At 52.7% G+C, this 21,358-nt stretch overlaps 1 protein-coding gene across 4 annotated transcripts; it reads left to right on the top strand.

The window, feature by feature from the left end:
* Positions 1 to 2,095: 2,095 nt before the first annotated feature.
* DLK2 (delta like non-canonical Notch ligand 2) lies at positions 2,096 to 21,299 on the top strand. 4 transcript variants are annotated; one of them, XM_048843585.2, is made up of 6 exons: positions 2,096 to 2,528; positions 10,236 to 10,337; positions 12,550 to 12,613; positions 16,799 to 16,929; positions 18,097 to 18,241; positions 18,875 to 21,299. In XM_048843585.2, the coding sequence occupies exons 1-6, from the start codon at positions 2,447 to 2,449 to the stop codon at positions 19,650 to 19,652; spliced, it is 1,302 nt and encodes a 433-aa protein (XP_048699542.1). In that variant the 5' UTR covers positions 2,096 to 2,446; the 3' UTR covers positions 19,653 to 21,299. The 4 variants fall into 4 exon arrangements, with proteins under 4 accessions (XP_048699542.1, XP_074983113.1, XP_048699544.1 ...); XM_075127012.1 differs by lacking the exon at positions 2,096 to 2,528 and adding an exon at positions 6,710 to 6,807; XM_048843587.2 differs by lacking the exon at positions 2,096 to 2,528 and adding an exon at positions 6,942 to 6,962.
* The last annotated feature ends 59 nt before the right edge of the window (positions 21,300 to 21,358 follow it).

Raw genomic sequence — 21,358 nt, 5'->3', positions numbered from 1 at the left:
TCATGATTTTTTGCAGTTGGATTTGTGAACATGTGGGGTGAGCAATACCGCTTCCCTTCCCAGTCAGCTCCCAGGCTGCTGCCTATAAGCACCTCTGCCTCACTCCTGGAGCCTCAGCCTCTGAGCCCGCAAGCTTCCCTTTTCTTTTTCTGGTCCCTGTGCCCTCTCCTGGCTAGAGTGGATCTGGGGCCCTGCCCCTCCCAAAATGACCTATGACCCAGTCCTTCACTCCAGCTCATTCTAGCAAGGGTTGAGGCTACCCAGTATTGAGCAAGCAGGTTTGTTCGTAGGAACTGCCATACTGGATCTGCCCACAGGTCCATCTAGGGCCCAGTTAGTTTTCACCCTGGAGCCCCTTGCACCAGCCAAGCTACAGCATGGAGTCCAGAGAGCAGACATAAACCCCAGAAGGAATAACCCCAGCACAGGAGACCCCTTTGCCTGGTGCAGGGCAGACAAGAGGCAGGGCATGGGCAGGCCAGAGGAGGGAGGATTGGATACGGCTTGAACGGATCTTCACTTTTGGTGATTCTACACCCCTACAAAGCCCTGTGGGGCCATTCAAGCAGGGGTGCAACTTAATCACCATTGGCCCAAAGAACTTCTGAATATGGGAATTGCAAGTTGCCTCCCCTCCATTCAGATGCTGGCACCTATGCAACTGCATGGATGGATTTGCCCCAAGTCCAGAATCCTGTCTCCAACAGTGGCCAGTACCTCATGCTTCTGGGGAAGGTACAAGAATCCCTAGTGAACATTTATGGAATAACCAGCATATATAAACTGCTTCTTCCTAATGACTCTGAACTAGAGAGTGGCTTAAGAGCCCAGGAGCTGGAGGGTTTGTATCCCTCCTGGAACTATTTTTTATATCCTTATTATCATTGCCCTGGTTGTTCTCATTGTCCATGTAAATGTCCGATCCTTTTCTGAGTTCCACTGAGCTCATTGTCTTGATATCTTGTGGCAGCGAGTTCCAGGGGTTATAGACACATAAACTTTAAGGCCATAAGGGACCATCATGATTATCTGGTCTGACTTACAGCACATTGCAGACCATAGAACCTCAGCCACCCACTCCTGTAATAGGCCCCAACAGGTTATTTATGTTCTGTGTGGAAAAGGGTTACCTTTTATTAATTTTAAATATACTGCCTTTCCATTTAATTGGAATGTCCCCACCCTTGTTCTTGTATGGCACAAGAGGGTAAATAGAAGTGCCATCTGGAAGGGCCAAAAGTGATGTGAAGTCCCATGAACTAATGAGTCTGGTGCTGAGTCTAGGCAATGGCAACCGGGATGTCAAGGTCGGAGAGAATCTGGCACTGGGTTTGAACAGCATCCCCAAGGACTTTGGGGTACTGAAAATGTAGCATTAGGTGGCCCGGGGGGGTTAAGATAGCAGAGAATGCAGAGCTGAGCCAGGGGGTGTCCCAGCCCAGTTCCTCTTATGCCAGTGTGCATACCACAAACCCACCATTGCTAATGGCATTAGTTGCCCCTTTGCTTGTCCTCAGTGGCAGCCTCAGCAGCGAGGCCAAAGGACTGAAAGGGCCTTGGAGACTGAACTCCATTTGTACCATCGGAGGACGACCACCAGAGCAGGCTGAGGAAGGGCAGGCAGCGTGAGGGAGTTAGTACTATCACTTAGGCCTTTCCCATTCTTCCTCTTCCCAGGATCTGCTCCAGGTCCCAACCACACTTGTCGGGTGTGTGCATAGTTGTATTTCAACACAGCCACTCTCCACAGGGTGACAGATTGTTGACATGGTGAAAATTACCCAGGAAGAGCCAGAAGCTGTTTCACCTTTGCCCTTAACCCTCTCTCCTGTTTCTGCCACCCCCACCTCCCCAGTACACACACTCACGCTCATATCCCTGCTGCCCATGGAAGCTATTTCTAAGCAATCCCGGGCATCTGGGGAATGAGGCTCTGAACAAATATCGGCGCGTGCGCGTGCACGCACACACACAGACACAGACACGTGCTGCTGCTGCAGAGTCAAATATAGACCTTGGGGAAGGGGGAACAATGGCAGGGGGGTTGGGTTACATTGCCGCAGGGCCAGCGGGCTGCGGGTGTTTGTTGTGGGCCAGGGTGGAATGGGAAAAGCGAGGGGGAGGGAGAGAACATTTGTTTTAATATATAGCCCCCCGCCTGGTGCTGTGCTATGCTGTGCAGTGTGTGTGTGTGATTGACCTGGAGTGAGAGCCAAGCTATGGGATGATAAATTGAGTTGGCAGCTCAGTGGCTTTTGTGGTCTCTCTCCAGCTGGTTTCCGCTTCTCCCCTGTCTCCTGGCCTGGAGGTATTAGAGGGGGCAGGAAGGGGTGAGTTTCACTGGGCTTCTGCACAGAAAAGTGTTTCTCTCTTTGCTTCGGAGAAAGTTTCCCCAGTGGAGGGGAAGCCACAGCATCACCTGTTCCCTCAGCCCAGCATCTGCTTCATGCCCCTGATGTCCAGTTGCCTCCAAGGAACAGGCTCCAGACAGCAAAAGAAAGGGAAGCAGGTCCAGCTGGTTTTGACAGGTAATTTTTCTGGCTGTATGTGAGTGGTGATAGCACTTTGGAAGTGTGGCCTGGGAGGGCTGTTTAGCTGGCACGTGCCAAAGGAGTGACAGGTCACCCCATTCCAACCCCAGGTTCCCACTTTGTGGGATTTCCTTGAACAGGGGAAAATCTCTGGACAGATTCTTATGGCTAGAAAAAAAATCCTTCCTAATTCTGACCCAGCAGCTGTTCAATGTGAGAAGCCACTGGGGATGGTGTAGCAGTGATCAGAGGCGAGCAGAGCAGGATCTAAGCCTGAGCTAGGGGGCAGGAATCCCAATCTCCAGTCTCAGGGGCTGCAGAAAGAGTTGTCTTTCCTGACTAGGTCTCAAAGAATTGGACATTGTTATAGCAAGTCCTAGACCAAGGATTCAGCAGGGGAAGGTTGAGAACCCTGCACTCCTGGGAAAGTTTCACTCTGAGCCCCTAGTGCTAGACAAGAAGCTGCAGGTGTTCTCCCACTCCTTTTTCCCCTCTGTCCCCTTCCCCCACTTTCTTTACCTCCCTTCTCCCCATCTCTTACTCTCTGTAAGAATCATACAAGGACCATGGTTAAAAAGTGAAAGGAAAAGTGTCATTTGTTTAAATTCACCCATTTTTTCCTCTCTCAGTTATTGAAATGATTTCTGTTCCCTACCCTACTGCCTGTGAGTTTATATCTCCAGTGACCAAGTGTCACCTCATGTACCCAGATGGCACTCACTCAGTGCCACGGCTCTCACGCTTGAGAGGAACAGAATGGAAAACCCTGGGTCCTGTATTACTTACTGCAATCTAAGCCCATCTCCCCCTCTTACAGATCCTGGTGAGTTGTATGTACATGCACACGCTGATCTTAACATGGAGTGCTTCTCATTATATGGGTACACACACATTCACTCTGTCAGAGCAGACACACACACTGACGCCACCACGGCTACACAAATACATAACACGCACACTCAGTCCAGCAGCACACACAATGCCACTGGCACTCAGAGGTCCTTATCACTCAAACTAAGAAAAATACAACGTAATTGTATGGGACCCTGTTCCCATAGTGGCCTCGCAATGCCCAGCAGTCAGTCCAAGGGCAATATCACAATAAGAGCATGTGAGAACAGGTGAGGACAGGGAACAGGGAGAGATGCGAAGAGTGAGTAATAGCAAGCGCCTGCTACACCAGGGTAGTGTCCAAGGAAGCTGGTGCAGGCAGTACCATTTGAAGGAGGAGGAGGGAGGGAGGTGAGCAGCCTAAGCTCCATAGCAAAGGTGCTAGCAGTGCCAGGCGCTGCCTGGGCTTGGCAGAGCAGAGGGAGCAAGTGGGGATATTGGGCAATGGTCAAAGAAGATTGAACAGCAAGGGAGTTCTTCCTGTTCTTTTAGCAGTGCCAGCCAGGGAGGGAGAGCTCTCCTTCTGCTTTTAGCAGAGGAAGGGGAGATGTACTCTCCTCCTTACTGCTCCCCTTTACTGTAATGCCTAGTATCAAGAGAGGTAGGGTCACACTTGTAGACTGAGTCGGAACACAAAGGGCCTTGAAGAACAGTGCCTTCCATTACTAGGTCTCCTAGGCGCTATGATAATACAACTACTACTACAAAGATGAGGCTAGTGACTTTGCAGAAGATGGAGAACCAGTGAAGGCCTCCCAGGATAGAGCTGAAGCAGTTCTGTTCCATGCACATCTGAGCAGATGGCTGAAGCATCCTGAAGAGACTGAGGTATGGATCTGAGGGGCCTCTGGAGACCATGGAAATGGGTGCTCATGCACCTGACTTGTGAAGGGAGCGATTCAGCAAAGAAGGTCTAGAAGATAGATTGAGGTGCAACAGTTTGCTCAGAGACTAGGGGAACTTAGGGCCAAGAGGAGAAAAGAGACCAGTGAGAAGGGAGGTGGTTGAATTGTGGTTACAGCTGAGCATCCTTCTCTATCCAAGAGGGAAGGTGTCTGTCTTGTTGATGTTTGAGTGGAGCAAGTTAAGAGCCAGGTGTCACCGTGTGTGACAAAAGGGGAGGGAGATGCAAGGAGAGGGAGTTGAGGGTGATTAGCATAAAAGCAATAGTTGAGGTAAGTGAAATGATGTGCCCAAGTTGGAAGGGGTGGACAGAGAAGAGAATGGTGTCTTGTATGACAGACATATGAGGCACAGTTATAGAGACAGGTGAGATCCCAGGTAGGGAGGGAGCAGAGACGCCAGCCTGAAGTCCAAGAGGGATGTGTAGCCCATGTCAAACGCGACACTGAGGTCAAGTGTGAGGGAGCCCTAGACAACAGAGGGGAGGAGGAGAGTGCCTGAGGAGGGTGCTTTCAGTGCTCTGGAGTTCAAATTGAAATGGACCAAGGATGCTGTGGGCACTAAGGGTGTTGCAGAGATGATTTTCAACAGTATTTTGCTTTGAAGAGTACATTTGATCTGGGGCCACACTTGACAGCAGTGGGGTCAAAAGTGATTTCTTGAGGAGCACTGCAGCTATGAGTGTGGTAGGGATAGAGCTGCCAAGAAATGAATGGATGATCATAGTGCTGGCAGAGAGAGCCAGAGTGGAGAGGACAGGGCCTGAGAGAAGGTAGTCAGATGTGATGAGCGTGGATATGGTGATTTGGGAGGATTGGGAGACAGGGAGCGCGGAATTAGTGGCTGTGTGCTTTTGTTAACTGATGCAGTTCTGGAGTGGTAGGAAGTGGCAAACTCTGGGCAAGAGGTGAGGGGAAGAGGAGAAAGTGGGCAGGTGGTGGAGCAGATTGGTAATGCTGAAGAGTGAAACTTGCCAGGGCCTTTGGATGTTACACAGCAATAGACAGGAAGGTGCCTTCCTGGGTTGGAGAGAGGCCTTGCAGAGGACTAGCTCTTCTGTCTATGTCTGATGAAGAAAGCTTTGGGGTACCAGTACCTCTCCAAGTGATCTCTTAAGGGCTTAGAGCTTATCCATGTAATGGAAGGTTCTGGAGGAGCAAGGAAACGTAGAGTTTTTAGAGAGGCAAGTTGGTTTGGAGATGCAGACAGAACAAACAATCAGATGCTCCCCAGGAGTCCTTGTCACCACACATAAAGATCCTTGTTATACACGCACACGCAGACACAAGCAGTCAGCTGACTGAAGATGGGACTGACACACCAGTAAGCTTCCTGGAGATCCTTGCCATCTTGAGTGGATGGAGAAGAAGAAGTTGGTTACTGGAGATCAATTAATGGCTTGTGGATGGTATGAAGAGGAGGGCTGGGATTCACAGAGCATTCAGATTGCTTTTCTGATGGGAGGTGACTGTCAGAATTACTCTGTCTCTGCTTTAAGCAATGGACTATCCCTTGGGGTGAAAACTGGAAGAGCTTGCAGGGCAGCCTTTAAACTAGACAGGAAGGGGCTGAAGGAGGAGCTTTTACTTAATTCAGATAATTTTGCATGTACTTTCAATATAAACATCAAAATAGAAGATGGAGACATTTTTCAAGAGATGATTGATAATGGCGGAAATGAGCACTGATGTATGAAAAGGTATGTAGAAAAAAGCAGCAAGTGTGAGCAGGAAGACTTGATCAAGGCAGGCCTAGATAATGCAGTGATTAAAATGTGGCATCTTTGTGTGGTTGATTCACACAAGGACTCCCAATGTTGCTCCCGTTGCTGGAGCCGTACTGGTGCTAGTGCCACTGGGAGAAGGAGAGAAATGCCAGAGAAGCCAAGACCCTGCTGTGTTAGGGGAGTCTCTTGCCCCATTCTCCATGTGGATCTGAAGCTGCTTGCAGTCCTTGGTTCTCATCTTCCATTCTCAGCAGGAAGCCTGGGTTGGTGTCTCTGCTGGTCAGTCTCCATGAAGCAGATTTTGGCTGGCTGCCAAGCAATATGTGTGTAGTTAAAATCTCCATGACCACTGACCAGCATCCTGCAAGAGTTGTCCTGGGGGTTTCTCCTTGTTTCACGTCTGTTTCTCCAGCCCTTGGGACTGGTTCCTGGCACCCAGTGGTTTCTCCTTCCTTGGCTTTTCATTCCTTGTATCCTTCCCCACCTGACGTCATTCCCCACTTCCTCTCCTCACTCATATGGGACGGTAGCACCCCATCAGTGGGAAGGGGTTGTCTATTCAGCCCTGCACTCCCTTTCAGTGTTTCCTGGGCAGACCCTAGAGGGCTCCAGTGCCATTCCAGATCACAGGGGGATCCTCCCCCCAGGACTGGGACAGAGCTAGGGGGCTCTGGCTCTGTAACAGGGCACTCTCCTCCCTCCTCCTCTCCCCTGCTCCTGCTTTGCAGTGGTGTGTGGCTGCCCCCCACCCCCTAGGTGAGCAAGCACAGGGACAAAAACCTTGGGGCAGATTCTGCGGGGGAGGCCGGAGGGGGAAGATCTCCTGGGAGGGGGCAGGGAGGCGTCAGCCCAGCTCTCGGCTCAGGCAGAGGCGGCTTCCCAGCTGCCAATCGGGCTGGAGCAGGTGAGAGGTGAGTGGGGCGGGGCAGGGCAGGGGGCTGCCTGCGGCTGGGGGCTCTGGGTTTCCTGGCTCCCGCTCGCCGTCGGGCTGCGGGAGGCGGCATGTCCCGGGGAGGGCGCAGGGATGTGCAGCCACACGCAGCCCCTGGCAGCCGGCCTGAGCGCACGGCAGCGGCGGAAGGAGCAGCCGGAGCGGGGAGCCTCGCAGCAGCTCCGCAGCCCTGCGCCTCCCGAACCCCCCGCAGCCGGGCCGGGCCGGGCATGGCAGCCCCCCTCCGCCGCTCCCCGAGTTAGACCCCGGGAGCCAAAGGAGCCGCTGCGATCGCCGAGGTGAGGAGGCGGGAGGCGGGCAGGACCGGCGGGGGAGATCAGGGGGCGGCCTGCGGGCTGGGGAAGGAGTAGGGGGCGGTGGGCTGGGTGCGGGGCCGCGAGGGGAGGGAGGGAGAGAGGATCCGGCTGCCTACGGAGGAGGCGAGCAGGCAGCTGCGCGGAGGGCAGGAGCCGGCAGAGGTGCTGCCCCACCGCCAGCTGGAGTCCAGGCTCTCGGTGCCCGGCGGCCTTTGCTGGCTGGCGGGCGGAGGGGAGGCGCCCCCTGCCGGGCCGGGCTCCTGGGGAGGGGGATGTGGCTGAGGTGAGGCGGGGGCAGCACGTGTCTGCACTAAGCGAGCCCCTTGCAGCTGGCTCGGGGGGAGGAATGGAGGCGTCTGCAGCGGTCCCGGAGACCTGGCTCCCAGGTCCCTCTCTTCTCGCTCCATCCCGCGGGGCAGGGCCGTTCTGGGCTGGGGGTCAGGCTGGATGCAGAGACCCCGCCTGAGTGCACAGGAGTCAGGGGGCTAGGCAGGGCTGACAGTGCTCCTCTCCCCAAAGCACTGAACCTCGAGGGGTGCACCCCAAGGGGCACCACCCCCTGCACACTCCTTGCTGCCCAGGGGAGATCGGGCCCTGGCCTCAAAGAGCCAGAACCTGGAGCTTGAGCAATATCAGGGTGTGCCAGAGAGAGATTCAGGGCCATCCCCTCCAACAGCATCTGGGGGCAGGGGACAATTCTCCTACTTTGCTCTGAGGTGGTTGCTTTTTTCAGCTGATCCACTTTGTGCTCTGCCTTCATTTACAGCTAGTTTAGTTTAGCTTAGCTCCCTCTCCCAGAAAAGAGAGAGCTGTAGGGAGCCCCTGCGCCCCCACCTCCAAAGTGTGACGCTCGCCTAGTGAGCAAACTCGTGTGTCTGTGAAGTCAATGCTAAGGAAGCAGAGAGGTCAGGAGGGCAGCTCTAGGTGGGGAGTGGAGCTTAGAGGTGTAAGTCATAGCCCCTGGAAACCCCAGCCACCAACCCCCCCAGTAACCCTCAGCCACCAATCCCCCCATCCACCAATTCACCCAGAACCCGCTGATCTGGTAGCCCACAGAATCCCTACTCAGCAAGCCTAATAAATACATGAGTACAGTATTGAAAGGAGAAAGTTCCTTCAGTTCATGAGAGTGACCTAGGGCTTGGAATAAAGACCTAGCCCCAGTCCAAATACTGCTCATACTGCCTTTGCATTGTCAGAACACCTTATGTTTATTTAGAGCCTTTAATCCCAAAGGCTCGCACGGTCTTTGCATGCTGCCTCCCCACTAGTGCTGGAAGGTTCTACCTGAGCTGCAGGTACAGCGTTGGGAATAATGTCCACATTTTGATGGTCATGCCTCAAACTGGGACACTTCATGAGAAATCTAAGGGAAAATGACCTTTTCAATGACATGTGGTATGAGGCTCAGCTCCTAATGGCCCCGGAGGAGCAGGCTGCCAACTGTTCAATCATAATCCCTAAATTATTTTATAAGATTCACAGGAATCACTTCACCGTCGCCTGAAATGCAGCAGCTGTTCAACAGCTCACACCAACACTACATAGCACTTTAGGACAGGAAGTGAAGGAGAATCCTGTGCCCAAATGTAAACTGCAAGGGGGAATTCAGGGAGGTAGAATGTAATTATCTGTGGTGGAATTTGGTCAGGCTAATCAGAAGTGCCATGGGACTTGTAATGGCCACAGGTGGTTAGAATCTTTGTTCTGCAACTCATTTGAATGATGCTTCTAGCAGCACCGTACCTCTAAGACAACAGGACAGTCCAGACTCAGACCAGCCCGCTGCTGAGGTACCAGTGTCACTTCCTGAAGAGTCTGTCCGCTGCCTGAATCCTAGGAAGTCTCCCATCCAAGCATTAGCTCAGCCCAGCACTGCATTGCTTGCAAGCCACCCTAGGAAATTCTCCTAGGAAAATTGCCTGGCCCTTCTGATCTGGTTATATTTCTTTCCCTATTGTGTCAATTGCCTGCCCATAACAGTCCCAATGTGCCCCAGAAAGCTATGAAGGAACAAGGCCTTTTTGGGAAGTAGTAGTGCTGCTCCAGGAGGGCAAGCAGTGGATGGAAAATAAATGGCCTCAGAAACATTGGAGCTACCAGTGACGCTGCAGGAAGACAGGAGAAACAGGAAAGAATGAACTACAGTTAATTAGGAAGGGAATCTTTGCTTTTGCTTCTTTAAGCTTTAACCCCAAATCTAGGGGCCTTTACCCCACTCCCATGTCCTGCAAATGTTGCTCCTGGCAGTACTGACCGCCTGCCAGAGTTGGAGGGATTTATTTTCCTCCCTCCCCCTTTTGAGTCTGGCAGAGACAGAAGCAATTTCCCTGCTTAGCCATCAGCTTTATTAGGTTTGCTAGCTGCAGCTCAGAGTCTAGTGAGAGGACATAAAGTCGCCAGCTCCACATCTGAGTGCAGTTGGCTGCACTGATTGCAGAGGCAGTGAGGACTGAGAAGCAATCTCCTCAGCACAGCCTGAGCTGCACCTCAGAGAGTGTCACCTGTCCATTCAGACTGCAGTTAAGATGCATTGGTAGAGTCATGTGGGTGATCTCAGTATTGAATAAAAATGGGGATGGTTCCCCTATGCTGGGGAAGTGGGGTTGCTGGAGGGGAAGGCTGAGATACATGGATGGGCTCCAGTTTAATATCCTTAGTCATTATATACAGTACACAGATATAATTCTGCTTTATACATTTAAAGGAGGCTGTTTGGACCCTGGAGCGCTGGTTGTCCCCATGAGAGGAGGTAGCCCAGAAAGACCTGGTGGAGAGATGTAGTGAGAATGTGACAAGTGGACAATCCTTGTAAAAATGCATGTGAACTTAGAGAAATAGGATGATGGGGAGAAAGGGATGTGTGAAGCAACCCAACAAGGCTGCAGGGGGGTGGGTGTAGGGTTTTTCTGACTGTTCTCTTTATGTCTCTGTAGGTGTTCATCTCGGTGGGGCCACATTGACCATGCTTAGAAGTTTCTGTCTTCAGCTCATGTCCTTGGTTTGGATCCTCTTGGCCCATCACCATCTTGCCCAAGGTGGGACTCAGTAGACATGTGTCTTTCTCCTGTGTCCATCCTTCCAAACCCACTTTAGTGCTCCTGAAGTCTCCTCACATCACTGTTGTCCAGCAAAAGGAAGCTGATCCGACAGATGAGAGCAGCGGCTCTGCTTAGCCAGTAGGCGTACTGTGCATGACTGGCTGCTTTCCAGAAGTGTTATATCAGTGCAGTGCTAGGCAATGCCCAAAGGGACAGAGGGTAGGACTCCCTTGGGCTGCATAGGGAGCTCACTCACTTTCTATAAAAATGGCTGGATTATGGTAATGGACACAAAAGTTCCAAGAGGCAGGGAAAGGCAGGAGGAGTGCAAAACTCCAACTTGGATCCTGAATTTGCCCCAGTTAAGTGGTGAAGCCACAAAGCACCCACCATTGCAGAGTGCTTATAGACATGAAACAAGATAGTACTCAGCCACAGGCTGAATTGGCCCCTCATGCTGCTCCAGATTAGCCATGGCACATTATGGGAGTTTCTGGTCTTGGTCTGGGCCAGAGGGAGTCTGCCTCCTGCTTGCAGTGAAGGCCGTTAGGATACAGTGAGGAGAACACGCCATCCCCTCTGACTTCTCATGTTCCAAAAGTCTCTTTTGCTGGCAGCCTGATATAAGCTCTGCTGATGGGATTCGAGATTCAGCACAGGCCAAGGGGAGATGGACTCAATCAGCTACCAGTCCTCCATCTCCAAGATGGGGGCTGAAGAAGGCTCAGTCCCCGAGATAAGAGGTCCAATTTCCTGATATTTGCTTCTGCTCTCCCATTCCTACCCCATGCAGGTCTCTCTTCCTGCTCTCTTTGTCTGACTCCAGCCCATGTTTCAGGTGTGCAGTGACACCTGCTGGACAGGGGGCAGGATGAGAAGCTGTTTGCTTTGTTCTTGCCCCTGGCTCTCAAAGCCTAAGAGTAACAATGATGGGGAGTGGAGCTCCCCCAGCTTGTCCCAGCCACAAGACTATGTGGGACTGAGCGCTCTGGACTGAGTCTAATGGCCACTTCTGAGCCCTGGAAAGCCATGTCTCAGTGATAATCAGTGAATAGGAAGAAGAGAGCAGGTGACCCGAGAGGGAGAGGCAGAGAGCAATGAACAGGAGGGAAGAGGGCTGGAGATGAAAGGAGACACCTGACTGAAGAAAGGAGGCCAGTGGTGGGGAGGAGGAGCAGCGCGGTCAGGCCATGGCTCAGTTACAGCCTTTGGGGCCTTTAAATAAATAAACAGAACTTGACACCTGTCAGGTAATAATGCCCCACTCTTGCCTTCCTCTCTGCAATAGAGTGAGGGATTGTTACTCAGAGCCTGGCCTTGGCAGAGCCTCGCAGCATAGCACTCTGAGAGCATCTGCAGCCCTAGGGATAGAGGCCCTGCTGGGGACTGAGACGGTGCCAGTCCAGCCTCACTCATCTCACATCTTGGGGAAACTTGGCTTTTCCCAAAGGACACAAATGTTTAGAATCTTTAGAATAGAAGGAATCCTTCTCAAGGCCCTTAAGCTCCTCACATTTCTGCTCGGAAGCTAATCCTAGACTTTACTATCATTATTATTTATTATATTATAGTAGCACCTGGAGGCCCCAGTAGGATGAGTCCCTATTGGGCTGGGTGCTGTAAACCCACAAGTAATACATATTCCCTCCCAGAACAGCCACAGTCTTAGGAAAGTGCCACAGACAGGGTGAAGGACATGATCCCAATATGTAATTTTCAAGCACATTGTTAGTTTTCTGAACAAAGACGCAGTGTTTCAGCCACCTACCTGCTGTGTCTTGTCACAGCCCTAGATTGTGAGCTCTCTGGAGCAGGGATTGTCTTGTTTATACAGCACCTAGCACACCAGTGCCCCTAATTCTTGATTGGGGTCCCAAAATGCTGTTGTCATACAAGTACTACCTGTTTCTGTGCACCTGCTCCTCACTGTCTGATCCTTCCCTGTGCAGATGGTCTCTTGTAAAGCCCTCACACCCAGTGCGGTAGTGACATAATGAGGGGCAGTCAGAGATAAATGAAGGAGGGGGAAGTGAGCACTTGCAAGATAAAAGGGGTATATCGCCCCAGGGCCCTCAGCGTGGATAGATCTGACCTAATAGGGGCCCTTGGCATGAGCAGTTCTGGAACCCTGGGGCTTGCATGCACTGGTTTATGCTTGCTTTTCTGACCTCCTTGTGCACTAACTCCCACTCTCTGCCCTGTCCTGCAGGTGATGACTGCAGTGAGCACTGTAACTTGGCCCACGGCTGCTGTGACCAGGACGGCAAGTGCAGGTATGGTGTCTGGAATTCCAGTGTGGGTGCATTTCAACTTTAACCATTCCTGGGACAGCTGATCTCTCGCTCCATGCACTGTTTCCCTGGGACATCCAAACCCTTTCCTAGGTCAAAGAACGCAAAGGGACTCATCCTACTCAACTCATCCAGATCTCAGGCCCCAGGGTCCAAGAGTCACATACTCCAGCCAACTGGATGGACCACCCTCGTTGTGGGAAAGGGTTGTGGGCTTTGCTTCAATGCCTTTAGATCCCACCTGAAGCCAACAAACTTGCACAGTTCTGCAGAGGCAAAGTGGCCCCTATAATCTCAACAGCAGTCTGATAGGCAGCACAGCAATGTGAGAGACACTAGGGATCCTCAGGGCTTAGATATTACAGTGATGGGTATCCTAGACAGAGAACGATAGCCACCCAGACAGCAGGAAAAGGTTAATTGTAAGCTGCTTTAGACTCTGAGCTCTTTGGGGCAGAGATTGTCTTCCTGTGGGTGTGCAATGTGGGTACTTGCAGAACACATAACATACATGATAACAGAAGGCCACAATAGCGTTGACACCCACAACAGAAAGAGCAGCATTAGCTAGAATCCTGGCTTAGGGTTCAGTTATAACAGTGTCACTGGAGCCGTACTCTCTCTGTGCTACTTGTTGCAGGTGGGAATGGGGGAACCCACTGTGGCTCAGTTCTGTAGTGATGGCCTCTAAGACAGTGATGTGGCTGGTTTCAGGGGTGGCAGGTTTGTATAATTTTTGGTGGTGCCCAGAACAGGTTCAAGTCATGCTCCCCTCCCCCGCCCCACCTCCCTAAGGGTCTGGGAGGGCGTTTGGGTGCGGGCTCTAGGCTGGGGCAGAAGGTGGGCTCTGGGAGGGAGTTGGGATGCAGGGGAGGGGTTGGGGCAGGAGGAGTGGGTGCAGGGGATGGGCTCTGAGAGGGAGTTTGGGTGCGGGGGATGGGCTGGTGCAGGAGGGGGCTCAGGGCTGGGACTGAGGGTTGGGGTGCAGGATGGTGAGGGCTCTGGGATGGGGCAGGGCTGAGGCTGAGGAGCTTGGGGTGCAGACAGGCTGCCTTGGGGCTAGGGCCAGGGAGGAGGACTCCCCCCAACCCTCTCCTCCACTGGTACTGCCCCTCACTGTAGCCTCACTGGGGGTGGGGGATGGGGCTGCCACTTGCCCAGCATGGGGCAGGAACAGTGACTGTGGGCGGGGGGGGGGGGGGGGAAGGGTGTCACAACACTCACCCAAGCCCCAGCTGCTCAGGTCCAGGAAGCCCCCTCATCTCCCCTGTGGTAGGTGGTTGCTGGAGGGGGAGGGAGCTGCCATCACATGTGGCTTCCTCCCCTGCTGCAACCTCCTGCCCCACACCATAGTCCTGCAGGGCAGGATCACAGGGTCAGACACTCAAGGAAGCCCTAGCAGCTGCTCAGGTGAATGAGGTCCAGACGTATCCCGGCTGGAAACCCACTCTGGGTCACCTCCCGGTGGGTGCCGGGGGAGGGGAGGGCTGGGCTGCCAATAATGTGTGCACCTCCTCAGGTGCAGCAGCAGCCAGCTGCCGCAGGCCTGCTCTTGTGCTGTAACCTAGCCTCAGGCAGCAGCAGCAGCCGGCAGGGCAGGTGAGGGAGAGCAGCGCAGAGCGGCAGGGCAGCCCCCAGCTTTCAATCAGGCAGGGACGCTCTGGGGCCCGGGGGGAGGCACGCGGGGGGGTGGCAGGCAGGGGCCAGGCCGGGGAAGAGACCTGGCTCCAAACATTGGTGGAGCTGGGCCCCTGGCCTTGAATATTCCTGGAGCCCGGCACCACAGACCCATGTAACTCGCTGCCCCTGGCTGGTTTGGGGCACAAGAGGTGGCAAGGGCAAGTCAAGGGTGCTGTGCTAGTCAGGATGGTGGTCTTGCTGCCTGTTATTGAGGTGGTTACAGAGGTGTTAGCTACTGCCTTCCCTTTTCAGGTCACCCTTGTTCTCTGAACCCTCCTACAGCTTGGCAGCCTCTTCTCCCCATCATCTGGTTCTCAGAGAGACACTCTGGCTAGCCTGTGCTAGCTCTGGCTGCCTCTGTCCGGACTTTCATTGCCCAGATGTGGAGAAGCTCAGAGCTCCTGCTATCTTGCTGGAGCCTATTGGGATTGTAGGCGCTGCATTGAGTTTGTGAGGTTTAATTCTGTGATACGTTTTGAGTCCGATTCTTATATCTTCCCTGCTCTGTCACCTCAGCTCAGTTCTACTTTAATCCGGGTGCTCTCTTTCTCGGACACATAGTCTCTTCTTTCCCCATTGGGGAGTCGGGCACTGTCCAATCAGGGAACACTTACAATCAATGCCCACTGTCCTGTTAGGTCCAGAATGCTGCTGTGTACTGCAGTGACTGGTTTCTCCATCACATTCTTATGGTGAGCTTGTAGAATAAGGTAATACTATACATGGATCCCATCTGGCATACTGTACATGGCTTCACATCTGGATTATTGTGCAGTGCCTTGAGTCCCACAATTCAGGAAGTGTGATGGGGTGTTCATCCCACATGTGCTGGGCAAGGGTTAATATGGGACTGAGAGACCAATTAACCTGCCTGCTCATACTTGGAGGGTAGGCCACGCATAATTAGAGATAAAGCCCCGCTGGGGGAAGAGCAGGGCTTGTTTCTATAAAGAGCTGGGTGAGCCCAGCTGGGGAGGAGAGACCCAGAGGAGAGGAGGTAGAAAGTTTCTGCTCTAGGAAGCAGCCTGATAGGAGGCTGAGAAGCAGGGCAGGCTGGTTGGCTACTGCAGGAGTGAGCTGGAAGCCTGACGGGAGACAGGGACCCTGAGGCGTTATAGCCTGCCAGAACCCCTGAGGGAGGGAAGGGAGGAAGGAATGTGCTGCTCCCTGGACAGTGGGCTGTTCAAGGCACAGGAATCTGACAAGGTATGGGGACAATCTGTAAGAGATGAGGCACACTTGTGAGGAAGAGGCAGCCAGCTGAGGGCTGAAGATTTGGTTTTGTTGATATTTCTTTTGTTCTTTGGTAAAGGACTCTATGGCCCTGGGAAGGGCAGGAATTTTCAAATTGTCCTCGCCCTCTGGTCAGACCAATCTTATAGCTGGAGTAGGCCAAAGGACAGTGAGGGGAAACTGAGGCAAAAGTTGCTGCAATGCCAGAGCCAGAGAGGAGGGGGTGAGTTGAGCTGGTAGCTTTGTTGCAGGAAGGAAATGGACACATTATACTAGTAAAAAGAAAGCAACAAAATGTACAAAGCTACGGGGCCCTGGGGGGAATTCTGCATCCCTGATGGTGCCTGCCACCTGCCCTTTAGCTTGGCTGGAAGGGTACAGGCATTTTCTTTCTGTCTAATTTGATACCTGAATACAGAGCAGATTACTGGGAGGAGGACAATGTGGACTAGCAATTAAAATCAAGGCTGTTAGCCAAATGTCTGGGGTTCTGTTACTGGCTCTGCCTCTGCCACCCTATGTAGCCTTGTTGGGTAAATCTTTTCTTCTCTGCCTCAATTCCCACATCTGTAAAATGCAGATAATATTTACCTCCATCCCTTGGGAGGAGTAAGGCATTAAATGTTGGGAAAGGGCTTTGATGCTGAAGTGTGTGAAAGCATGTGCTGAGTGCTGCTACTCCAGCTTTTATGGGAGAAAATAAATGCGGTAGTAGCGGTCGACATGTACGCACACAATGTCACTACAGCCACGTTACCAGACCAGGCATATGTTTACGCTGCAGTCACGGGTGTGATCGCAGCTCAGTGGACTTACCAGAGCTAGCTTTAAGTGATGCTGCGGCGTGATGGGCTAGCTGTAGAGGAATTACCCACGGTTCCAGGAATACTTACGCTGCCGGCACTGCCCCGGCTTCACTGCTTCTGGGACCCAAGCTGGCTACAATAAAGCTTGCTTGGGTACATCTACACCAGCTACAATTACACCTCATGATTAGAGTGTAGACATGCCCAGGATCTGTCATCTTTGCCTCCTCCCTTGGCCTTGATGGGCTCCCCAGAAGAAGCAATTTTCTGCCTCCTGGGGGCGCTTTGAGAGAAGACTTTCCAAGCACCCCACACACCTATAGCAAGCGCAGGACGGTGTGTGAAGATAGGCTTACGTAAGCCATCGCATAATCCACTTCTTGTCCATACTGTGCTGCTATTGGGGAGGCTGCTGTGCTCGGACTGACCCTCCTGTATCCTCTTGCAGGTGCGATCCAGGCTGGGAAGGAGAGTACTGCGAGGAGTGTGTGCGGATGCCGGGCTGTCTCCATGGTACATGCCATCAGCCTTGGCAATGCATCTGTCACAATAGCTGGGCTGGCAAGTTCTGTGACAAAGGTAGGTCCCACCAGCTGGACAGGAATCAGCTTGCTTCAGCAAAGGGTTCAGTGACTGGTAACTTGTTTACAATAAAGATCTCCAGGTGGGGAAAATGTGGTGGGGGGGAGGGTCCAAGTGCCCTGCAAAGCAAGGGAGGGGAATGTGGAGGGCACAGGGATTCGAGGCACCAGGTGTCAATCCAGCTGCCTGAGCGTATCCCCATGAGATTCTATTTTTTACTCTTTCACGATTAGGGCAGGAGCCCAGCACACATTCCCTAAATGAAAGGTTGATGTTGCTGTTTAGGTGACCAGTGTTTTCTCATTGTGATGCTTGCATGGGAGGCTGGGGTCTTACCTTTCTGTCAGAGATTTGGCCCATCCCTTTTCCTTTCTACAGAAGGTGGTCAGGCTGCTGGGCTCTGATTCCCAGTTTGCAGGGCCCCTGATGCTGTGACACTGATGGGCCTGAGGCAGTGGCGTTAATGGTATTCACTGGCTTTCCCTCACTGTTGGGTCTGCTGACAGTGCTTTCTATTTCCATCCACACTTTCTGCCTTTGGCAGCCAGCTGGGTGGGAGCCACTCATTCTGTCCACTTCAAATGGAAGTGAGTGATGAAGCAGCTTCGTGGCATAGCTAATCTGCCCTCCAGCTAGGGGTCTCGGGGTTCTGCGCTTCAGGCTGGAGGGTGTTCAGAATGCAGTACGCAGTTATTCTACGGCACTCAGAGCCACAGGGCAGCTAAGGGCCTTCCCTTCGCTGCATCTCGCTTTCCCTGCCATATAGAACAATGTAAAAGTGCGTTGAGAGCTGTCGCTGAAGAGTTTAAGGCCAGATGGGACCACCAGCTTATCCAAACTGTCTGACCCCTCTATACCACAGGCCATTAAACCCTGCTCAGCCACCCCCACTCCAAGCCCAACCACCAGAATTAGACCAAAGTTTTACAGCCCTCAGAAGGCTAAACTACTGTATGCCACAGGCGGCACTGAGGTGCTCCAGTGCCTGAGGCAATGACAGGGAACTGACTGAGTTGTACCCCAGTGAGTTCTGTGTAAAAGCCATGCTGCTGGGACTGAGGGAAGCTGCAGCTCATGATTCATCTTTTCCCTTTGGGGTGGGGTTGACAGTTCTTGTTGGCACCAGCTCAGCTTACCAAATGCCTCCCCTTTCTCTCTCCTCAGACGTACACATCTGTGAACATGAGCTCCCCTGCCAGAACGGGGCCGAGTGCGTCTATGACGGGGACGGGGAGTATTCCTGCCTGTGTCCTGAGGGCTTCCATGGGAAGGACTGTGAGCGGAAGACAGGGCCATGTGAGAAGGCAGGGTGAGAGAGAGCGGCAGGGCAGGTGGAGATTACATAAGGCATTAGCTCCAGCTCCTACTCTATCAATCAATAGCCCAGCTTGGATCATTAGCTGTGGATTTCCTTGTTTATGGCACAAAGCCAAAATCTTCCTAGTCTTTAGGGGAGCTTTGGTTTAGCTAACTGTAATGGCAGCTCCCACAGTGGATGGAGTCTGAGCTGTGATCAGAGGAGATTCCAGTCACTCACGGTTAACGCAGTGACCCTGCCTCTGCTTTGCACTCAGGGAAACTTACTGGGAGTCAGCCTTCTCCTTTGTAAGGTTTGGCTTTAGGCTTTTCCTGATGTGGGATTGGCCAGTGACTTGGCCACACTCTCTAGAAGGGTGGGACGTAGCTGGGCTCCAGGTGTGTCTGTGTACGTCCATAGAGACATCTTTGGCGGCCTTTTTCCCCTCTGTGTACAGGGACCCAAACACCTGCCCTTTTCTCTCCCCCGCTTGAGGGCGGAATTCCCTCTTGTGCAGAGACCAAGCACAAGGCCTAGGCACCACTTAAGCCCATGAGTGCATTTCACCCTGAGAATGCAAGTCTATCTGGGGCTAGAGCTATGTCCTATCCAGGCCTGTGATCTGTTCCTGCTCTCTGCCTGCAGGTTTCCATGCAGGAATGGTGGCCAGTGCCAGGACGAGAACGGCTTTGCTAGGAACTTCACCTGCAAGTGCCTGGCCGGCTTTATTGGTGCCCTCTGTGAGAATGATGTAGATGACTGCCTGATGCGTCCCTGTGCCAACGGTGCCACCTGCCATGATGGCTTGAACCGCTTTTCCTGCCAGTGCCAGGTGGGCTTCGAAGGCCGTTTCTGCACCATCAACATTGACGACTGTGCCAGCCGCCCATGCAAAAATGGGGCAAAGTGTTATGATCGCATCAATGATTTTGACTGCTTGTGTCCTGACGGTTTTACTGGCAAAACGTGTGAGGTCTCCACTCCGGAACCGACCTGGGTCACCTTCTACCTGCCTGCTAACAGGGAGAACAATGGTGCTGTGAAAAGCACAACCAGCGAGCATCTCTGGGTCACGCAGCCCGAGCCAGTCAGGACTGTGGTTACTGGGAGGCGGGTTGCCAACCACAGCGAGAGAGCCAGTGGGGGAGGGCTGTTGAAAATTTCTGTGAAAGAGGTGGTGACCCAGCGGGACGCAGGGTTGAGTAAGTCCCAGCTGGTGACCGTGCTGGTGTTTGGGATACTCACAGCTGCGCTGGTCCTGGTGACCATACTGTTAATGCTGCGGAACCGGCAGAGAGGGCGTCAGAGGTCAAACTGGTACCAAAGCCCCTCACAGGCTGCAAGGAAGCTCCAGGAACAAGAATGTCAAGTGGGCATGTTAAATACAGTCATGGTAGAACCCAGGAAGACAACAGAGCTGTGAGGACTCTGGCACTCTTAGAGTGGGGCCCTGCCAGGCAGTCATGCCAATGAACCCTTCAAACTACGCCCTGGGAGTCATTCTGGTTGGGTATCTCCAAAGTACTAAAGGTCTTTGGAATAACCTGGTCTGTGAATCAGTGGGGAGGGGGTTTCCACAAGGCAGCGAATTCGTATTTGAAAACAGAACTCTCGAACAGGGTGTGACCAGCCTGTCCTGGATCTAATCCATCTCCATCAACCAGGCGCACCTAGGAGTCCAGAGCAAGGGCTGCGTCCAAACAGCCCACTACTGGAAACAGCAGCACACTGACTTTGTCAGCTAGCACCAGAAGACATTGGTACCATCTTATACTAAACCACGCTAGAAATGAGACTGATCATGGCAGAGCAGAAGAGGGGCATGACCCTCTGAGAAACTCAAACTCTGCCAGGCCCCTGGATGCTTGGTAATTCCTAGTGCTGACACTAGTGCCATCTTTGGCCTACTGTTCACAATGGGGCTAGGGCTTCTGGAGCTGTTGGGCTCTGTGTCTGCCCTTCTGTAGTGCTGTGGGGCTCCCAGCTCTTTCTGGTGGCCATAGTTTGTCTGTTCCAACTGCACAGTCCAAAGGAGTGAGCAAACGGGCTCCCTCCATAGCCTTGAGGTGCTGTGAGCTGGTTGGGAGAGACTCCAGAGGTGGCTTGAGAGCCCATTTTGCCCTGATACCATGTCCCTTCTTGTGAGAGTGTTTTGTACCTTGCTGCTGCTGATCCATCTGTCTTTTCCCCCTTTACCAAACTGGTTTGTGTGTCTTCTACTAGTAATGCACAAAGCTCCTTCCGCACCCCAACACATGCTTCTGCTTCCCCACTCGCTGAGGGGGAGAGCCAGATGTGTTAAAAACACAGCCATCTCCCCTCCAGTGTTCTGGAGGACTGGGCTGGTCCCTACCACATGCCCCTGCAGGTGGAATTGAATTTGGAGGAGGCTGGAAGTAAGCTCTGGTTGGTTCAGAAGTAGTCCAGCTCCCAGTTCCTGACTGCCTCTCCCAGGCACAGAGCTGGGAGTAAGCTAAAACCAGCCATTGTAGCACCTTTCAATACAAAGTGAGGGCGAGGCTCTCTCTACAGGATGCAGGGGCAGATTAAAGTTTTGGATTGCCCTGAGGAACAGAAAGGTAGCCCTACCTGCTCAGCAGCCATTGGTGCACCTTTCAGTAGGAAGCACACCTGTCCTGATCCCTAAAACACAGCAGAGGGAATGGGACATTTAACTACAGATCTAGGTAATCTCCTGGCTGGTCCAGTCCAATCACCGTTGACAGATCATTCACCCCCTCCCTGCCAAGGACAGCATAGGGCTAGACACCATGCCTCAAACAAGGGTGGGAGAGTTTCCCTGTTTCTCACCACTGCCCCACAGCCTTGCTATGTCGTATTCAGGCAGGGTCCACAGAGGCCATGCCACAGCCAAAGTAAAGGAGCTAGAGCCCCAGGTGGAAGGGCGGGCTCCTGCGTGGGAATGAGGCAGAGCAGGCAAAGGGGCTAGAGGGAGAGGAGATTAGGGCTTTACAAGGAAGATTATTTTTTTTAATACACTGATGGATGATGTAACTTTATCAAATAAAATACCAGAACCAGCATGGAGCCTAACAAGCCCACAAGCAGAGCCCTTTGCTGGTGGTTTTCTCTCTTCTGCCCAAGTCCACCCTAAATCTTTGCCAGAGG

This window comes from Caretta caretta, chromosome 3 (assembly GCF_965140235.1).
Source record: "Caretta caretta isolate rCarCar2 chromosome 3, rCarCar1.hap1, whole genome shotgun sequence".
Taxonomy (NCBI): domain Eukaryota; kingdom Metazoa; phylum Chordata; order Testudines; family Cheloniidae; genus Caretta; species Caretta caretta.
Note: the sequence above shows the minus strand (reverse complement) of the source record. Positions and strands in the feature narration are given on the sequence as shown.

Coding starts and splice junctions, on each gene's coding strand:
- DLK2 (XM_048843585.2), top strand. CDS start 2,447: ATGCCCCTGATGTCCAGTTGCCTCCAAGGAACAGGCTCCAGACAGCAA. Junction 2,529..10,235: donor GGTCCAGCTGGTTTTGACAG/GTAATTTTTCTG, acceptor ATGTCTCTGTAG/GTGTTCATCTCGGTGGGGCC. Junction 16,930..18,096: donor TGGCAAGTTCTGTGACAAAG/GTAGGTCCCACC, acceptor CTCTCTCCTCAG/ACGTACACATCTGTGAACAT.